At 35.1% G+C, this 22,449-nt stretch overlaps 2 protein-coding genes across 2 annotated transcripts; one reads left to right on the top strand and one right to left on the bottom strand.

Moving 5' to 3' along the window:
• Nucleotides 1–7,626: 7,626 nt before the first annotated feature.
• Nucleotides 7,627–8,562, top strand: LOC129489813 (olfactory receptor 2G3-like). The gene has a single exon (XM_055292972.1). The coding sequence runs from the start codon at nucleotides 7,627–7,629 to the stop codon at nucleotides 8,560–8,562; it is 936 nt and encodes a 311-aa protein (XP_055148947.1).
• Nucleotides 8,563–18,174: 9,612 nt separating this feature from the next.
• LOC129489818 (olfactory receptor 5AR1) lies at nucleotides 18,175–19,107 on the bottom strand. The gene has a single exon (XM_055292987.2). It carries the CDS (start codon nucleotides 19,105–19,107, stop codon nucleotides 18,175–18,177), a length of 933 nt encoding a protein of 310 aa, XP_055148962.2.
• Between the last annotated feature and the right edge of the window lie 3,342 nt (nucleotides 19,108–22,449).

Here is a 22,449-nt window from a genome sequence, read left to right on the forward strand (position 1 = left end):
TTTTGTTTAGTGATGTACCACATTTATTGACTTACATATATTGAACTATCCTTGCACCCTGGGATAAAACCCAGTTGATTATGGTAAATGATATTTTTTAATGTGCTGCTGAATTTGGTACTGAGGACTTTTGCATCTATGTTCATTAATGATACCAGCCATCAGTTTTATTTTCTTGTCTGGGTCTGGTGTTAGGGTAATTGCGTTCTCCTAAAATGAGTTTGGAAGTATTCCCTTCTTTCAATTTTGTTTTTTGAAGTGAATGCCTAAGAGATATATTTTTTTAAATGCTTAATATCTCTAGTAATAAAGGAAATGCACATTAAAATCACAATGAAATATCACCTCACACTTCTTAGAATTGCTATGTTTAAAAAGACAAATGGTAACAATTATTGTTTGTACACTGTTGATGGAAATCAAATTAGCACAGCCATTTTGAAAAAGTGTTGGATTCTTCAAAAAATGAAAAATAGAATTACCATAAGATCCAGCAATTTCACTTCTTGATATATATCTAAAGGAATTAAAATCAATATGTCGAGGAGGTATCTGCACTCTTATGTTCATTACAATATTATTCGCAGTAGCTAAGATTTAGAAACAACCTAAGTGCCTATGAGTAGATTAATGGACAAAGAAAATGTGGCAAATATACACAATGTAATACTATACAGCCTTAAATGAAAAGGTAATTCTGTCACTCACAAACAACATAGATGGAACTGGAGGGCATTATACTAAGTGAAATAAGCCAAGCAGTAACAGACTAAATACTGTATGATTTCTCTTATATGTGGAATCTAAAATAGTTGATCTCATAGAAAAAGAATGTAGAAAAGTGGTTATCAGAAATTAAGAGGGGTATGAGAAGGTATGGATGAAGGGAAGGTGTTGATCAAAGGGTAAAAAGTTTCAGTAGTACTGGAGAAATGTTTCAGTGATCTATATACAGCATGGTGACTGAAGTTAATAATAATGTACTGTATATTTTAAAATTGCTAAAAGAACAATGTTCTCATCACAAAAAATGATAAGTTAATGAGGTGATGCCTGTGTTAGTTAGCTTCATTGACTATTTCTGCAGGCACACACATCAAAACCTCACATTGCACTCCATTAATATACATGATTAATACTTTTCAGTTAAAAAAAGAAAGGAAGAAGAAAAGAGAAAGAAAGAAGGAAGGAAGGAAAGAAAGAAAAAGAAAGAACTGAAGAAGGAAAGAGAAAGAAAGAAAGAAAAAAGAAAGAAGAAGTCTTTGCTCATGCCTATATCCTGAATGTTTTGGATTTTTCACTTAAATCTTTAAGCCATCTTGAGTTAATTTTTGTATAAGGTGTAAGGAAGGGGTCCAGATTCAGTTTTCTGCATATGACTAGCCAGTTTTCCCAGCAACATTTATTAAATAGGGAATCCTTTCCCTATTGCTTATCTTTGTCAGGTTTGTCAAAGATCAGATGGTTGTAGATGTGTGGCATTATATCTGAGGTCTCTGTTCTGTTCCATTGATCTATTTATCTGTTTTGGCAACAGTACCATGCTGGTTTGGTTACTGTAGCCTTGTAGTATTGTTTGAAGTCAAGTAGCTTTGTTCTTTTTGCTTAGGATTGTCTTGGCTATATGCAGTCTTTTTTGGTTCCATAAGAAATTTAAAGTAGTTTTTTTTCTAAAAAATGTTTATTGCAGCACTGTTTACAATAGCAAAGGCTTGGAATCAACCCAAATGCCCATCAGTGATAGACTGGATAAAGAAAATGTGGCACACATACACCATGGAATACTATGAAGCCATAAAAAAGGATGAGTTCATGTCCTTTGCAGGGACATGGATGAAGCTGGAAACCATCATTCTGAGCACACTAATACAATAACAGAAAACCAAATACCACATGTTCTTACTCAAAAGTGGGAGTTGAACAATGAGAACACATTGGCACAGGGAGGGGAACATCACACACTGGGGCTTGTCAGGAGGTGGGGGGCTAGGGGAGGCATAGCATTAGGAATAATACTTAATGCAGATGACTGGTCGATGGGTGCAGTAAACCCCCATGGCACGTGTATACCTATGTAACAAAACTGCAGGTTCTGCACATGTATCCCAGTATTTAAAATATAATATTACAATATGATAATAAAAAACTGTGAAAAAGAAAGAAAAAATAAAGAAAAGAAAAGAAAGAGAAAGGAAGAAAGAGAAAAGGAAAAAATGAATAAATGGATGCTCATTAAAGTGAAATGGCATATTAGAGGTCACACTGCTGGTAAGTTTCAGTGCAAGTCTTCTTGTTCCTTTACAAACTTTGTATAGCCATTATGCAGTAAGAGAAGGGTCCAGAGTGTTATGATCAGAGCAAAGACAACCTAGAGTTCAAATCTGCTATGTGAGTAATTGAAAATGTTCTAGAATAATAAACATCTCTAAATTCCTGTTGATAGTGGAGAGTCCCTGAAGCCTGTATTTTAGGTATTGCTGTTCCTGTGATGAATAAACTCATTTTTATGACTAACCACGACAAGCAACACAGAGGGGTGAAAATACCCTGGTCACTAAGATAGCATGCCACATTTAAACCATGAACAAAGTTTATATTCCGGGGCAGAGGAATGGAAAAAAAGAGTAAACACATCAACAAGGAATCTCTCAAAATGAATAATTAAATTTTAACTATTGGTCTGGGACATTATCCCTCAAGAATTGAAAATTAAGCCTAGGGCCCTAAAATGAAAAAACTCGCATGACTTAAGGACTTCGCTGTGTACGAATTCATCATCATGGTCTTTTTTTAATGTATGAAATAACTGAGTTGGATTATAACAGTATCTCATTTTTAGTTACCATAAAAATATTTATTTTAGTTCCATGGAGTTGTATTTTTTCACATGGATACAATTTGCTTTGTCTTTTATGGAATTTTGTTTGCATGCATATGTGGAGACGACAGGTATGAAGCAGATTGTATCCGTACATTCCTTAATATTTAAAATGGATATAAATATATTTTAGATGAAATAAATATATTTCATCTTTGTGAAGATGAAATAAATATATTTCATCTTTGTGAAGATGAAATTTGAAATTTACTCTCTTTAAAGTACTTAGCAAAATATTTGCCTTGCCATAGAGAATTACAGTGTGTAGCAATAAATATCAGTTCTTTTGGTGATTTTTTTTCTTTTCTATAGAGAGAGTTTTAGTTGAAGGAACAGATGATTTATTTACCTCTACGCAACATCAGAGTTTGTTAACTTTTGTTATGAAGTTTTCCATCATAACATTCTTACTAATTTCAAGTTTGCCTCTCTATGAAGGCATGGAATTCCAGGAGCCTCTGCTTGTATATTTTCCTACATGCTTTGATCAAAACCAGATCCCAATGATTAATTCAAGAGGATTTGTGATGCTATCTCACACTAAGCGGTAAGTTATCATATATAGTATAATTTTTAATCACTATAAATGATGTGTTTTTATTTTATCAAATGACAATTACGTCTCCAGAATACCTTTTATAACTGAATAATAGGTTAATTGGAAAGATATTTTTTTGGCCTGCTTGGCAACCTTCCCTAATGTTCTTACTTAATTCTATGGGGAATAAGATTATGTTATGATATAATATTTATTCTGCTTAGCCCTTAAACTTTTTAATTTTTAAATGGATTTTTAAGTAATATTATTTATAGGCAAACTGATAATCTATGAAAGGATATCATAAATGTTGGTGCTGCTAAATGCACATAGGGTTTGTATGAGTTTATGTAGGATCTAAATACCTCTATAGTGACGTGACAAGTGCTCCCAATATGGTTATATCTAATGGTCTTTCCACTCTTAGAACCCAAGTAAACTGGTAGCAAATTTAAGAAATCTGGAGTTTATATAATACTATTAATTATAATTTATAAAGTAGTTACTATGTGTCAGATACTATGTTAGAATTGCCAGGTGCACTTTCTAATATAATCATCAAAATAATTCTATGAATTAGGTATTAATATAGTTCTTGCTTAACATAGGACAAAAGTGAGTTTAGAGAAGTTTAGAAATTTGCCCAAGTGATTCAACACAGAATGATAGTGTCAGAATTTATGTCCAAATTGTCCATGTCCATAGTTTATGGTTTGAACGCCCACACTACATTGCTTTGCAAAATTATCCTCTGAAAATGAAGTATTACTAGAGACTAACAATATCATCACTATCTGTCAAACCTATCTACCAAATATAAGTAATAAATTTAATTATGCATTGGAGAAAGAAATGTATTCACCTATACTGGTGGTTTAAATTACAGAAATTAAAGTTTTTAGCTTTTGCAAATCTTGAATTTATGAAAGAAAATTAGACTTTTCTACTTTGATGTAAAAGATATATTAGGTTTCTTTCTATGATTTGCAGAATAGAAAGATTAGTCATTTATCCATTTAATACATACAATGCCTAAGGTGTTGATATAATTCCACATACCCTGGCAAAGGGTAAAGTGTAAGCTAGCCACAGGTTGTGCCTTTTTGTCAACTTTTTAAAATAGAATTAGATGGCTTTTGAGCATTAGTGTTGTTCAGTAAAGAACAGATAAATGATTGCTTGACAATAAGCTTCGACTGATATGATGCCTACCACAAGAGTAAATTTATTCTTAATATAAGATAAAAACTTAAGAAGAGTAGAAAATAGGAAGGGTTTATTTGAGCTCTGGCAGCATTACATAGTGTTCATTATGTGCTATGGGCTGGAGAAACATAAACAAACATAGTAGGACCCCCAGAAAACTAAAGACAAATAGGATGCCCTGCATGACTAGTATGAAAAGACTTAGGACATTTCCAGGCATACAAGTTGAAAGGGCATTTGGCAATAGTAGCTTTTACTTTGTGAGGTAAATCAAGGGTACATAACTAATTAGGCAATTGCTTATTTAATCAGGAGCATATATGAAATCCACAAATGATTACAAAATGTCTGGATTTCTTGAAACTCCATGTTTAATTTGGTGAGTTTGTTTCATACTGTGGGTGTTACATTTATTTCCAAAGATGTCTTTATTTCTCTTTCCTTATGAAGGAGATGAAACTTTGTGTGTTGTAAGAACAGAAGAGATTTATATTCTGAAGCACCGCACAGTTGAATAATTTGTAGCTGGCTTTCAGCAGCTGCAGCTGTAATGTGACTGAAGATGCTCTTTGATGCAATTGTGAATGCAGAGGGATAAGGGGATTATTCTATTTTTTTGAATCTTCAAAATGTAGTCAATGTTTAGAAGTTGACCTAAAATATTTAATGTTTCTTTTTAAGATCCAATTTTATTTGTACATGCATACCTATTGAACCAAGACTATTATTTTTGGTGTGGTCTTCTTACTATGTATAGATGTAGATATAGATGGTATAGATATGACTATCCTACTTACATATGTTGTAGGTACTTGTATGTATATTAAAATAAATCCTCAAAAGATCTTGGATAAGTTCTGTCATTTTTTTGGAAAGGTTGCCAATAATTCTTATTCTGTATACATAACAAAAATCCTCTAATGAGTATCACACAATATAATGAAATGATATAGTTATAAATATAGATAATAAAATGATAATAATAACATGTATAGATAATGAAATGATAATAGTTAACATGTATTGAGCACTTACCTACACCAAGTTAGGTGTTTTAGGTGATTTACATGCAGTATCTCATTTAATTTTTTCAGCGTCTCTAGGAGGTAGATGCTAGTTTTACCCTATCCTGCACATGAGGAAAATGAGGCACGGACTGGTGGTGTGAATTGCACAGAGCCTCCAGCGGGCCAGTGGTGGAGCTGGGCATGTAATTCAGGCCCTTTGATGGTGGGTCCTGTGTGTTTCACCACTAGTAACGTGGTCTCTGGATTGGCTCATGTTGTCAATAGATCATGTTGTCTGGGTCATGTTGTCAATAGAGAAACTCAGTGCGGATGTCATTTGTTGCCACTGTAGTCTAGAATCACTTCTAAAGATCATCAGAGCATTTCTTATTTACAGCAGAACTTTCTGATTGCTGTTTGGAGGCCTGGAAGGGAATTCTGTAGCTTCTCCTATCCACTGCTCTCCCTCCTGCCTCCGATGAAGTAGGAAACTGTGATTTGATTTCTCTCTCCTCCTTCCAGGTCCATCTTTTCTTATCCCTGGACATGAAATTTTAAATGAAAATATTTGCCAGTGCATAGAATTATTTGATTTGAAAACCATGATTTAAATCAAAGCTTGTGAAAGCCATCTAACACATACTACATGGGAGTCAATATTATTTACAAAAAGCTACTTTGATATATTGTTTTTCTTGACCTGCAACTACTTGTTTCTTTAACGTCTTCTTGAGCAAGAGTCTCCACTCCCTTAGGAACTAGTTTGCTTCCTTTACTGCAACTTGCCGTGACTGTAAGCTCATGACAGTATTATGAATACATGTTATATTTACCAATGTATACCCTGTGTCTACTATATACTACAATATCAAAAAGATGGTTTTGAAAGGAAGAAAAAAAGACCAAAGAAATAAAAAAAGAATTAATAAATGAATGGATGAATGATTGACAGCTACTTTTTGCTATTTAACTATGCCTACTTCTAGGTTTTTCATTACTAAATATCTTTTTAAGTTACTCCTCTTGAACTGCTCTAGGCTAGAAGTCAGTTAATCAAACATACTAACACTATATATGAACTGAGAGCAAATAGGTGTAGGTAGGGGCTCAAGGAGCTCTCAGTAAATAGACCTAGTAACTTTAACTTGTCTAGATAATTTTCATTAACATTATTTTATTGAAATTATTATTATTAGAGAGGTAAATTCCAGATGAATGTAAAATCACTTTATGTTATTAGGTCTGTTAATAATAGATGCTGTTTCTAGATTACTTCCCATGTGTAGACATTGTCTTAAATTATTTGTATACATTATTAATTTTAGTCTTTAAAATTTATCATGAAATATATTCTATTATTATTCTCATTTTATGCATCATAAGATCATCCCAGATTCCACAGTATGGAAATGGTAAGGTGGAAAAATTGGCAATTAATGTGCCTCGTGATGGTTTTTGTTAGTGTGCACAGTCTTTTTTTGGTGTCAGGCTGTCTAAGGACTAGAAGGTTGCATCAGGGTAATGTAGAGGAAGCTTGGCTTTATGTGTAGATTAGTGGGGTAATGCATGAAGCAATAATTTTCATTGCCATTTATTTGAGTGATGTGTTGTGCTGCTCTGTTAGGTGGAGAACAACAACAACAACAAGAATCGGATCTTTGTGAAGAAAGTGAAGTGTGACTAAGTCTTTGAAGAATGAATCAAGTTTGAAATGATTATGAATAGGCAAAAGAGCATTCCCTTTCAGAAAAGGAAAGCATATTTGCTTAACTCAAATCAGTATTTGAATTTGGCACTCCGATCTCATCAAATATTCCTTGAAAAAGCAGAAGAAAAGCTTTTCATTTGTACTAAAACTCAGATACTCAGGACAAAGTCTTAGACCAAGATTTACCCTTATTTTTTCCATCTTGAGTTTCCAAAACTCTGACATATAGGGCATTTGATTTTGTCTTCAGGTGAGTCAATGGTTCTGTGAGAGGAAGATGCCTTGAAAGATGGAGTCAATAAATACAAACTTCACTGTCACTGAATTTGTGTTCCTGGGGTTGTCCTCTGAACCAAAGATACAGCTGATTCTTTTTATTATGTTCTTGTTCTTCTATTTATCAACGGTGGCTGGAAATGTTATAATCATAATTATTATCCAGATGGAACCTCACCTCCAAACCCCCATGTACTTCCTTCTCACTAATTTATCCTTTCTGGACATTTGCTACACATCCACCAATGTCCCCCAAATGCTGTCCAACATGGCGGGGAAAAAGAGCACCATCTCATTCTCCAGCTGCGCTACTCAGATGTACTTCTCCCTCTCCTTTGGAATGATTGAGTGTGTCCTCCTTGGTGTCATGGCTTATGACAGATATGTAGCCATTTGTCATCCTCTTCATTATACTTTCATTATGGACCAAAACACCTGCATTCAACTGGCAGTTATTTCTTGGTCCAGTAGCTTCCTGAGTTCCATGGTTATCAATGTTCTCACATTGAGTTTGCCCTACTGTGGGCCGAATATCCTGAATCACTTTTTCTGTGAGGTGCCTTCTGTCCTGAGGCTGGCTTGCACCGACACCTCATTCACAGAGCTGGTTGTTTTTATCTTCAGTATCATCATTGTCTTCATCCCTTTCCTCCTCATTGTTGTTTCCTATGTCCGGATCCTTCAATCTGTTCTCAGGATGCGGTCAGCCTCTGGGCGGTATAAGGCATTATCCACCTGTACCTCCCATTTGACAGTGGTAACCTTATTTTATGGGACTGCCATCTTCATGTACATGAGACCCCAGTCGAGGTCCTCCTGGGCAGGTGGCAAGATCATTGCGGTTTTCTACACGGTGGTCACACCCATGCTTAACCCCTTGATTTACAGCCTGAGGAACCAAGATGTGAAAGGAGCTTTAAGGAGAGCTATTGCAAAGCAGAGGACGTGACAGCTGTTAATGAGACACTAACCTTCACTCTTAATCTAACATAATTACCTTCTAATTATGAAGTGATAGAGTAAAAAATAGCTTGGACAGTCAACATCTGCCCTGCCATTTATAAAGGGCACATAAACCCAGGTGTAAATTCAGCAGAAAAAAATGTTTCCTCCAAGCACATGGCAGGGCTTTAATGTGTCCAAACAAGTCCCTTCATTGAGCTACTGCTCTTACGTTACTCACTGAAAAACAAAACAAAACAAAACACCTGTTTCTTTAAAATCACAGACTATCTGAAATTAATTTTTTGAAATTTTATCAGTGAGGTGAAATATTTTTCTCTGTGCTGGAGAATCTAAGTCACTTTGATCCAGAGGAGAAATCTCAGTTTCCAACTCAGGTGCAGGAATTCAGATTAAAGGTTTTTTAATGCAACAGTCCATATCTGTGTTTATTTCGTAGTTTCCAGGAAGACAAGACCCTGCATCTACTTTTTGGTTTGGACTTATCATTGTTCCCTTTACATATCCTACTTTGTAATATTCTATCAAAATATTGCTTCATTTAAATTTCACCTAAACTCCTTTCTTCCTACAAATCCTGTGATAGCTCTGTTTCTTCCTATGTTTGAAGAAATAGTCCCTGGTTCCCCTGATGTGTGTTCCCTATCTTTGAAATGGGTCAGAAGCATCTTAATTTGTCTATGTATAAGTTTGTTCCTGGTGACCTTAGACTAATTGTGTGCACAGGAGGATGGCAATGATCAGAAGCAGAAGATTTGGTCAAATATTAATTAACATGTTAAAGGATTCATTTATTCGTTGACAGCCTATTATTGCATGACTATGTAATATAATGTTAAACAGAATAGAAATGTGTCTTTTCCTCAAAGCATATATATGTCATATACTTATCATCTATGTTATATACATTATACATAAAGTGACAAATTTTGATAGCTGTAATAAAGAAATAATTTTCAAGAGGCAATGATAGGCAATAGGTAGGATGTCCTCCTCTGAGGAGGTTGCATGCAAGGACCAGAAGGAGATACAAGAGAAAGATTGAGGTCTTTCTTAGTAAAGAGTTGTTGGACCAAAACTGGAGATGTAAAAGAGTGGCGCTGCCTTTGAGGAAATAAGCCAGACCATTGGAGGTCTGGCTGGGGGAGCAGCTGCTAGCCCATGCAAGGCTGAGGGACTGTGGAGAGCAGTAGAAGCTTATTCTTAGTAAAATGTAAGTATTTTGAAGAAGAGTGATACAGCACAACTAATGTTTTCATGAGATTTTTCTGTGTGATGTGTGGTGGACCTTAACTAGCAGCACACATTTGTGAAAAAGAGCGTTTCTAGCCAGTATGTTGAAGGAAAATTATTCTTTGAAGTAAAAGAGTAGCTAAATATAATTTAGTATTAATAAAATTAATAAATGATTAATATTATTAATATTTAATTAATATGGACAAACTCTAAAAGTTTCTCACTGGTTTATTCAACAATGTAGAGTAAAATTTTTTTTAAGTTCATCTTTCAGATATATCCAACAACTAAAATGAAACAATTTTTTTCTAACTAAATATAAAGATCATATATAAACAATAAATAAGACATGTCTAACTGCATAGGTAGAGTAGACATCACTGACTTAAAATTAAAAATATTTAAAAAGCTAAAAGCAAAATCACTAGCCAAATAGTCAAATTCTTTACACAGTAGTCTTTTTTTTCGTTGTTGTTGCTTTTTATATTCACCTTGCTTTATGGATGACTTGATACATTTTATATTTGATTAATATGTAAAGTAGGAATAGAAATATATAGTTTAACAAATTTCCTTTTAAACAATTTATTAAAAGCAAAAGTAAAATTTAAAATTCTCTCAGACATTATCAAATAAACAAGCATGCTTAGCGGTTAACTATTTATAATTCAGAAACATAATATTTTATTAGTTTAAAAAAAACAAAAAATATTTAAATGTATATTCAATTAAAACATTTATTTTTTGATTCGCAATATTATTAGCCCATCTTACCTCTTGAACTCTAAAAACGAATGAATTAAAAATGCAGAAAACATTGCGAAACCCTTCTCATAAGGGCTCTTAGCTTTTATAAATATATCAAACAAGTGGAAGTAAATATTTGCTTTTTAGCAATTCATTATTTAAACTAATTGCTTGACTTCATTTATTCATTTTAATTTTTTTTATTTCTATAAGTTATTGGGGCATGGGGTGGTGTTTGGTTACATGAGTAAGTTCGTTGGTGGTGATTTGTGAGATTTTGGTGCACCCATTACCCGAGCAGTATTCACTGCACCCTATTTGTTGTCTTTTATCCCTCACCCCCTTCCTACCCTTTTACCCTGAGTCTCCAAAGTCCATTGTGTCCTTCTTATGCTTTTGCATTCTCATAGCTTAGCTCCCACTTATGAGTGAGAACATAATGATGTTTGGTTTTTCATTCCTGAGTTAGTTCACTTAGAAAAATAGTCTCCAATCTCATCCAGGTCACTGTGAATGCCATTAATGCATTTCTTTTTATGGCTGAGTAGTATGAAATCATATCACAGTTTCTTTATTCACTCGTTGATTGATGGACATTTGGGTTGGTTCCACATTTTTCCAATTGCGAATCATACTGCTATCAAAGTGTGTACAAGTATCTTTTTCATATAATGACTTCTTTTCCGCTGGGTAGATGCCCAGTAGTGGGATTGCTGGATCAAATGGTAGTTCTGTTTTTAGTTCTTTAAGGAATCTCCACACTGCTTTCCATAGTTGTACTAGTTTACATTCGCACCGGCAGTGTAGAAGTGTTTCCTGTTCACCATATCCAGGGCAACAACTATTTTTTTGATTTTTTTTTTTTTTAATTATAGCGATCCCAAGAGCACAGGACTTGGTGAAAATGTGGATCCATTCATTCATTTTTCACCAGTGTGTTTGTAGTCAGTAATTTAAAGTTGGGTGAACTACAACAAATAATGGAATCCAGATAGCCTGTTTCCTATCCTATGTCTTATCTAGACTTCTTCAGTCAAAGTTTCCACCTTGCCTATGTTTGTTTCTTTTGACATAAAAAGAAAATAAAATATTTTAAAGATATTTAACTGGTAATTCTATGTTAGAACAAAGAACAATTTTTTTTTTATTTTTTGAGACGGAGTCTCACTCTGTCACCCTGGCTGGAGTGCAGTGGCGCTATCTCAACTCACTGCCAGCTCCACCTCCTGAGTTCATGCCATTCTCCTGTCTCAGCCTCCCGAGTAGCTGGGACTACAGGCGCCCGCGACCATGTCTGGCTAATTTTTTTGTATTTTTAGTACAGACGGGGTTTCACCATGTTAGCCAGGGCGGTTTCCATCTCCTGACCTCGTGATCTGCCTGCCTCAGCCTCCCCAAGTGCTGGGATTACAGGCGTGAGCCACCAAGCTCAGCCAAGAACAATTGATTTTAAGATTAACACAAAGAATGGTGAACTAAACAATTACTGGTCCTTCACAACCTTCACAACCATCCAAATGTTCAATTGGATGATTTTTTCTCTACATTTGTTTAGGACTACAGTAATTGAGAACAACATAGCAAGAAAACAAACCAGCATTTTAAAATAAAATCTAGAGTAAACAAAATAATTAGAGAATAGACTTGTCATAAACTACATTTTTTCAGTGCTTGATCAGTATTATTGTTTATTATTAGACTATTTAAAATGAGAAGAATAAAAGTATAATTGCATGGCTCTAATTTAGCTATGAATATGGGAAATAAGTTCTTTTCTAATTGACTTCATTTCCTTCATTTAAAAAATGAGACCATCTTTAGATTTGATCATCTCTAAATATCTATCTATCTATCTATCTATCATCTATCTATCTATCTATCTATCGATCTATCTATCTATCTGACACCTGACATCATCATCTCTATTGTCCTTGAAAATAGATTTACTATAAACTGTCAAAATTTGTTTTCACTTTTTGGACTTGGCTGTTTAATTTTAAGAATAATGCCACATTGGAAGGTTTTAATGTCATCACTTTTGGTATAAAGGATATAATAAACACTACTATCATAGATTCTGTTACCATTTTTCCTAATGGATGTCTTTCTCTTAACTTGAAAAACTTAATTAGTACCACAATTACAAAGTATGAGGTTTATAAAATGTTAAGGAGGACTTGGTTTCATAGTGAAACTAACTATGCCTAATCAATATCACTCTTTCAGCAAATACGGAATCTGAAATGCTTCTTGAATATCAGCTCTTATTTTGCCTCTTTCTTTCTACCTATTCATGTCATAAAGGCCTTTCTAGCCCATTTGACCTTGCAAAAATTTAGCTCTCCATAGTCACAGGCAAATGTGAATTTTTCAACAAGTGCTTCATAATACAATCTTGTGTAAATCCTGACTGACTAATCAAATCACTAGACTGAAGAATCCATACATCCAGCCCTTTATAGAAATTTCCTAAACTTCTTCCCCAATTCTAATCAGGTAGCCACTTTCTACAATGCTATATATTTCTCTATTCTATAAAATATTGGAGTAAGAATAAGGATAAATTATAGCTGTGATTCCGGTTCCACTACTTATAAGCTAAAAGCACATTGACAAGCCATTTAAACTTTCATAACTCCAATGTCATCATCTTAAGAAAGAAGGCTACTAATACTGTCCTGTGAATCTTAGGGAGCCCATGCATATCTCCAGTACATTTTCTAAGACCCAGAGTTGGATCTAAGTTTCAGTAGTTCTTCTCTAGCCCAGCAAGGTGTGGTCATTCATTTGTTCAATGAACATTTGTTGCCCACTTAATATGTCCCAGGACATATTGCTAGGGAAGCAGGAGACTAGAGGAGCTAGAATGACACCATTTTAAAATCAATTCCATTGTAAAACTAGCAAGGCACATTCCTTACCAGTCATAAGCCAGGGTCTTAAGATATTTACAGCTAAGAAAGTAGCTTGGTAATGCCTGCAAGGACAAACTCCTACAACAGCAGAAAGTCCAGATGTCCCGATACCCACAGCAATATATGTTTTCAGAATCATTATAGTTATAGCCACTGTTAAAGTCACACTGAATTAAGTACAGCAGGACATTTTTCCCTGTGCATGATTTTCTTATGCTAATCCTTAAGCTCCAGACTTCACTAACCCACCTGGAAAATGCTTACCTACTTGGATTTGCCAGCCTGATGGCTGTGTGGCTGCACTGGTTTTCCCAAAGGTTGCTCTAATAATGGATATGTGTCAGAAATCTCTGCTCCAAGGGATAAACTCCCATGTCTTTAAATTGATGCCTGATTATTGAGCTACATTCCACCTTCAACACTCCCACTGGGCACCCAGCCCAAATAGCCTCATTCCATTGTTTCCAGTCTCTTTGCCTTATTCAGTATGCTTCTTCCCTGTGATATTTTCTATCTCGTTTGCTTTCCTCTGTCCTTGTTTCAAAGACAACCCATTTCTCTGATGGCCAGTGATAATGAGCATTTTTTCTTGTGTTTTTTGGCTGCATAAATGTCTTCTTTTGAGAAGTGTCTGTTCATATCCTTTGCCCACTTTTTGATGGGATTTTTTTTTTCCTTGTAAATTTGTTTGAGTTCATTGTAGATTCTGGATATTAGCCCTTTGTCAGATGAGTAGGTTGCAAAAATTTTGTCCCATTCTGTAGGTTGCCTGTTCACTCTGATGGTGGTTTCTTTTTATATACCCAAAGGATTATAAATCATGCTACTATAAAGACACATGCACACATATGTTTATTGCAGCACTATTCACAATAGCAAAGACTTGGAACCAACCCAAATGTCCAACAATGATAGACTGGATTAAGAAAATATGGCACATATACACTATGGAATACTATGCAGCCATAAAAAATGATGAGTTCATGGCCTTTGTAGGGACATGGATGAACCTGGAAACCATCATTCTCAGCAAAATATCACAAGGACAAAAAACCAAACACCGCATGTTCTCACTCATACGTGGTAATTGATCAAAGAGAACACATGGACACAGGAAGGGGAACATCACACACCACCGGGGACTGTTGTGGGGTGGGGGGAGGGATAGCATTAGGAGATATACCTAATGCTAAATGACGAGTTAATGGGTGCAGCACACCAACATGGCACATGTATACATATGTAACTAACCTGCATGTTGTGCACATGTACCCTAAAACTTAAAGTATAATAATAATAAAAATAAATAAATAAATAAATAAGTAAAAAAAAAATAAAAAAAAGCAAAAACAAAAAAAACAAAGACAACCCAAATGCCCTCTCCTCCATAAAGCTTCTAATCTAATGCTGTCTTGGGAGAGGATGTCTTTTAGTATGAGCTACTACAGAACTTTGTGATTCCTTTTTGGCATTTATTATTATTTTTCCTGTGATACAAGGTATTTGATCTATTTTATCTCCCTACAAATGCACACTCCATGAGGTCAGGTATATATCTTATATTGCCCACCAAGTCTTAAGCACAGATTGCTTAGAAAATTCTCACCTGAGGCCGTACAGTTCAAGAATAGAGAATGCGGAATTGAATCTCAGCTATATCTCATTCTGACATCCCTGCTCTTAACCATTTCTGCATCAATTTTGCCTTCACAGCCCCTAGTACAGTGGTTACCACCTCTTTGTTGGTTTGAGAAAACCTCAATTCATATGATTTTGCAGCATACTGTAGAGAATATGATTGGCATGTTTACTTTTGTTTGATTTTATTACTGGAAAAAGTTAATCTGTGAAAGAGAAGTCAGGCTTTTTAAAACACAAAATATTTATTGATTTCTTATTTGGGCAAACATATATGATAGATGAGGTATAAATAATAGTTCTCATTTGATTGAAGAGACTGAGGTACAGTGATTAAGGGATTTGAGACAATTATTGTTGGGACTGGGACTAAGGCCAAGATTTTCCAACTTCTACCCATTTTTATCTTACCATTATCAATTTTTGTGAATATTTGTACCACTAACTACACGCAAAACAAAACAGTTAGTGTCCTTATTTTATTATATCACATTGATGGCATAATGATGAATACTTAACATATAAATGAAGGAAAATAAAAGGAATTCACGTTTATTAAATGTTGTTTTATATAACAAATACTTTATAGAGATTGCAGCTTATATTTTTAAAATGCTAAAGGATAAGTATTATTATTCCCACTTGGCACATGAAGAAACTGAGGCTTAAAGAGATCAAGCAACTTGCTCAAGGTCACACAGCTGGAAAATAGCAGAACCTATGTGAAGGCTCCTTTATAAATAGTCCAAAACCCGAATGTTTGCCAGTAGTCAGTGGAAAGTGCAGGCTTGGATCGATTTTTTTTTCTGTCTCTTCATGTTGACAAATTTGTTGACCTATCTGGGCTTCAGTTTTATCCTCTTTAAAATTAGGGCAATACCTGGCTTATTTCACTTAACACAATGATCTCCAATTCCATCCATGTTGTTGCAAATGGCTGGATCTCATTCTTTTTTTTTAATGGCTAAATAGTAAATAGAAAAAGAATGAATAAGACCTATTATTCAATAGCACAATAGGGTGACTATAGTCAATAATAACAATTGCATATTTTAAAATAAATTAAAGAATGTAATTGGATTATTTGTAACTCAAAGGATAAATGCCTGAGGGGATGGATACTCCATTCTTCATGATGTGCTTATTTCACATTGCATGCCTGTATCAAAACATCTCATGTACCCCATAAATATGTACACCTACTATGTACCCACAAAAATTAAAAATAAATAAAAAATTAAAATAATAATTTAAAATAAGTAAAATGAGGGTAATGTCTATTTCAAATGATTATTGTATGAATTTAATAAGATTAAAGTGGTTTGTTTATTGTGTGAGTACAGGAAATGAGAAAAGGTAGCCCTGTAGCCACAAGGTGACTGATTAGAGACTTAGCAATGGGATTCCAAGATTCCTGATTCTAAGGCAACTGCTCTTTCAGTTATAACATATACTTGATTTGTAGTTAATAGGATAGGAAAGCCCTTTTTTCTTACATTTCACAGAGCATACATGATTTTCACAATGGTGAAAAAAAGAAACTGAAGGCTAGGTCTGGACTGTTTCTGAACTGTCAACTCTGTATCTGTGCATTAGCTACAGGTGGTTCTTTCCCCAAAATGAGTTATGATGTGACTAATTTTAAACTAGATCAATTACAACTTGTGTACAGATAAACCCCAGTAAATCCTAGGTTTTTTATCTTAAAAACTCTTCAGTGCCTTTCATGATGAATATGGCAGCTTTATACTTTAAGGCAACCATTGTGTTTCCCAGACTTTTAACTATGTTACACTGGAGGAAGGGTTGAAATAGAAAGATGATTGATTATAAGTATTCAAAACTGTTATTGTGACAGAATTTCAGCACATCTGGGAAAATGTTAGCTTTTCCAAGATCTCAATCTGCTGCTGATACCTGACATTCTGAATATCTTGTAGCCTTTAGAACATGTGAATAAAAATTATATAATTTTTTCTTGTTAGTCATTCATATATCAGGATTAATGAGACTGTTCTTTGAAAAGGGCCTGTGGATGCTGGTGGAGGGCATGGAGACCCATGGCACCCCAGGGAAAGCTAGGGTCTAATTAAGATACAAGACAGGACTAATTTTAGATGGGAGCAGGTAAGCTAACCTTGTAGACATTACAATCTTGCTAAAATCAGCCTTAGAGATTGCGTCCAGCTTTATCTTTCTTAGAGCCCCGGAACTCTTGGATTTCCTCTGAGGGCCAAGAAGATGTCAATATATACAGTTGACAAAACTATGATGCCTACTCCTTTTTAACATTAGGTAGAGAAGGTCAAACAAATCCTGTGGTTATTAGTTGAACACACCCACTTGACCCACTAAAGGGAAAGCTGAGGACAGAAAAAGAAGACGATTTTATTCCCTGATTATAGCTAGTTATCAGCAGAACTTAAATATCCGGCTCTTATCCTTGGACTTTGCATAGTCACTGATTTAGTTACCGGTAGCGGCAGATTCAGAGAGACAATACAGTCACCGGAAGCACAGCAAACTCCTTGTGGGCAAAAAAGCCTTGTGTTTATATCCTCTAGAACCTGGCACATGCATAATACTTGAAATTTTTTGCTAAATATATGAATGGATAGAACTCAGACTGAATTAAATTGTCCCTCACACCAGCCTCATTCTCCATGTTTTTAACTACATTTTCTCTGACTTCTTTTGAGAGTAAAAAAAATTTCAACATTTGGACCTGGAATTCCTCATGACCCCAGGGGAAAAAAAAATTGTTCAGAGTTATTGACTCTTTCTCTTACCGAGTCCTGTCCCAGTTTCTAATTAATATGTGAACCAACTTTAAATAAGAAATGAATGCACCTTGCCCAGTATGTCTTTCAAAAATACTAATTTAGTTTATATTTCTTTCAGATTGTAGAGTTAAGGATTAGAGCCCACCCTTCAGAATTTAATATTCACTTAGCAAGGAGATGGTAACTTGGGTAGTGTTTATTGAAAAGTTATTTGCATTTTCTGTGTCTTTCTACCACTATCATTTACCTGTGACAGAAACGGATTTTCATTTTGTGTTATTATTGAGATTTTTTTCCAATTAGCTTTTTGAAAGCAGCTTTCACATCCTTGTTCCGCAAACTGTAGATCAAGGGATTTAACATGGGGATGATAATCGTGTAGAACACAGAGGCCCACTTGTCTTGATCCAGGGAGTGGCTGGATGTTGGCCTCAGGTACGTAAACATGACTGTACCATAGAAGAGGGTGACAGCAGTAAGGTGAGACCCGCAGGTGGAGAAAGCCTTAAGGCGGCCTTCAGCTGAACGCATTCTGATGATTGCAACAAGGATAAAGGTATAGGAGATGAAGATGATGAGGATGGTGCTGAATTCAATGAAGCCACACAAGCTGAAGAGCAAGATCTCACTGATGTAGGTGTCTGAGCAAGAGAGGGCCAAGAGTGGTGGGATTTCGCAGAAGAAATGATTGATGATGTTGGAACCACAGTAACTCAGGCTGAAAGTGAGGGTAGTGTGGGCTATTAAACTCACTAGACCAGCCATGTAAGAGCCCAGCATGAGAGCCAAGCAGACCCGCTTGCACATGAGGGTGCTATAGTGGAGGGGTCGACAAATGGCCACAAAACGATCATAGGCCATGGCTGCCAGGACATAGCACTCAGCATCCACAAAACCTACAAAAAAAGCAAACTGGGTGGCACAGCTGGAGAAGGAGATAACTTTGTGCTTTGTTAGGAAGTCAGCCAGCATCCTGGGGGCAATGGCTGAGGAGTAGCCCAGGTCAACAAAGGAGAGGTTGCAGAGGAAAAAATACATGGGTGTGTGAAGCTGAGTGTCTGTTATAATCAGGATAATCATACCAACATTCCCCACTACATTAGCCAGGTAAACTATGAGGAAGACCACAAAGAAGATGATCTGCATCTGAGGGTCCTGGGTGATGCCCATGAAGATAAACTCAGTCACCATTGAGTGGTTTTCTTTATCCATTGCTTCACGTGTATGTGTGCCTGGATTTAGTTTTTTGATGGATGTAGTAAATTCCCTGTCACTGAAAATATTCAAACTAAAGACGAGCAATCATATGCCAGAGATATTGCAATATACATATATATGTATTTATCTATTGTGTATATGTGTATACATATAGCTCTACAGTAAATGAAGGCTTTGTTTAGGATGATTCGTAAAAATCTTTCCAGTAATTAGATTCTATGACCAATAGAATAACTCAAATGCTTTGTTAAAATGGTGATGTGTCCTCTGCATGTGCCCATTGACAGCATGAGGAGGTGTTAACTTCTTGGGAATGGCAAGTTCTGCTTCTCCAATGACCTTGGTGCTCTGGGGTCATTTATCACATGATACTAGATGTTTGACTCAGTCTGCACAATTGTGTGTCTTATTAATGAGTAAAGAAGAACAGTGTTGGGTATTTCTTCTTTCTAAAAGAAAGCAAACATAAATTCAGATAATGAATAAACTTTAATTTTCATTACAGGTAGACATAGAAAGGAAAATAAGTGACACAAGGACCTCAAAGTATAACACATCACACATATACAGAAAGTGAAATACTTGGAACAGAAGATCAGACATATAAGAAAAGACAGTAAATGATAATTTTTAAAAAGCCAGAGTTACTGAGTAGCACGAGAGAAATTAAAAAAAACATATTTCTGATTTAAAAAATTTGTATCCATAACATACAAAGATTTTAATACCTAATAATAATAAATCAAACAATCCAATAAGAATTGGTCAAAAATTTCAATAGATACTCACCAAAGGAGATAACTGAATCACAAATGATTGCGTAAAAATGCTCAAATATTCATTAGGGGAATGCAAGTTAAAAACACAATAAAATAATGTTACACATTAATGATTAAAATTTTAAAAGACTGACTATACCAAGTGTTGACAAGCAAATGGAGTAATTGGAAATTTTATCATTATTGGTAGAAATGTAAAGTAGTACAACCACTTTGGAAAAACTTTTTGTAGTTTCTTATAAACTCAAAAATATGCATACCAACTCTATGATTCAGCCTTTAAATAACCTGAAAACAGCCTAACTGTACATAAGTGACAGGGTAAGTAAATTGGGGTATGTCCATAAAATGAAATGCTACTTAACGATTAAAAGAATCAGATTATTGATACATACAACGTGTTTAATGAATCTCAAAATAATTAGACTGAGAGAAAACAACCAGATAAAAAAGAGTATACCTTGTGTGATTCCATTTATAAAAATCTAGAAAGGTTAAGATAATGAATATTGATAGGAGGTAGATCAATAGTCACCTGGATAGAGGTATGTGTGAGGTGGAGCAGAGGGGAGGGAGTATCAAGAGGCGTGAGAAAACTTTTGGGGGTAATGGATTTATTTACTATTTTGCAGGTGATAATGGTTTTGTGAGTGTATACATATATTAAGACATATCACATTTTATATTTCAAACATATTTAATTTGTTGTATGTCAGTTATACCTGAATAAAGCTACTACAAAAAAAGAAGAGAATACTTGTCCCTACTGCAGTTCAGCTATTTCTCACTACATGTGAATGCAGACATCCCTTCATAGGTTAAATTGATGAGGAAATAAAAACTTAGGTTGAGGGGGCTGACAAAGTCACTTGCTGATTCTATGAGTTGCAGGATCAGCCATTGAATTTGGGACTACCAATTCCCTATGTAGTGCTGTATTCATTGTATTCATTTTTTCCCCATTTCCTCATGCAGGAATTTTAAAATAACCTACCAGGAAAAACAAAATAAGCAACAACCACAAAGAAAAAAAAAATGATCTAATATTTGTCAGCATGTTCTTCAACTTTAGCAAGAGAAAAAGTAATCCTATTGTTGAAAAAGGACCCATCTAGCCAAATTTATACTTATACTTTATGTATATATGTATGTATGTATGTATGTATTGTTAAGACGGAGTTTCGCTGTGTCTCCCAGGCTGAAGTGCAGTGGCATGATCTCAGCTCACTGCAGCAACCTCCGCCTCCTGGGTTCAAGCAATTCTCCTGCCTCAGCCTCCTGAGTAGCTGGGACTACAGGTGCTCGCCACCACGCCTGGCTAATTTTTCTATTTTTAGTAGAAATGGGGTTTCACCATGTAGGCCAGGCTGGTCTCGAACTCCTGACCTCAGGTGATCCAACTGCCTTGGCCTCCCAAAGTGCTAGGATTACAGGCGTGAGCCATTGTGCCTGGCCTATACTTATACTTTTATAGATGAGGAAACAGACTCAGACACTAATTAAAATGCAGATACCAGATCGCAGTATTTGAAGGACTAAGAGATAACCTTGTAAGAAGCACTAGGAATCAGGACTCTAATCCACAGCTGGGTATGTGCCAGTCAATCCATTTCATTTGATTGGAAAATGTAATTATAAAATAACTCCTTCCTCCCTTGTAGATTCGAGGCTCTGGTTAAATAAAGCAGTGTATGAGAAGCTGCTTCAGCAGCCATAAAGCATCCTGCCTGTTCTCATTCACAGTGGACAGACAATTTCTGGTTTTACCACCTGCTACTCCAGATTTTCAGCACAATACTTAGCTTCTTGGAGTCATAATTTTTCATTTGTTCATTGAGACTAAGAATGCCTCCCCTAACAACTTTCTGTAAAAATTGATTAGAATATATACCAAGGGCTGAATTTAGTGAAATCATGTGTTAGGTGCTTAATGCAATTGTCCATTGTGTGCAAGTACAGATGTTTTAATTTATTAGAAGAGTATGCACTCATAATTTCTAGAAAAAATGTTTCATGCTTATTCCCTAGAGAGGATGTATCATGAACTGCCTGAATTTTTAGGGAGACATAAATTTAATTCTGTAGTAATTCCATTAAATGATATTTAGAGACAAAGTTGTAATATTCAAAATTGAGCTTGACTAAGACAAAAGGAAAGAAAACCTCTACGCTTTTCTTTTTGGTCCCATGTAGCCAACGTTCAGCCCATTAGACTCTTAAAGAAATGGTAGAATATTCAGCAAATAAGCATATTCCATTGTTAATAATAAACTCAAATATTTAACAAAAGACCAGCACAAGTATTCTGTTATGGAAATAAATAAAGGAAAAATGTATTTTAGATTTCTATGTATCACTTGTTTTTTCAAGTTCATATGAAAAAAATAGTGGAGCAAGAGTCTGGAGATCCTGGTTACAGTCCTATGTTTTTTAAAGAATAAATTGTTTAATCTCAGTAAATTGACACATTAGATACACCTTCCTTATCTGTAATACAGACGGGGTGGTGAATACAAACTCTGTAGAATCTTCCATTCCTAGCATTTTTTGAATTTAT

The sequence above is a fragment of the Symphalangus syndactylus genome, chromosome 1 (assembly GCF_028878055.3).
Source record: "Symphalangus syndactylus isolate Jambi chromosome 1, NHGRI_mSymSyn1-v2.1_pri, whole genome shotgun sequence".
NCBI classification, from domain to species: domain Eukaryota; kingdom Metazoa; phylum Chordata; class Mammalia; order Primates; family Hylobatidae; genus Symphalangus; species Symphalangus syndactylus.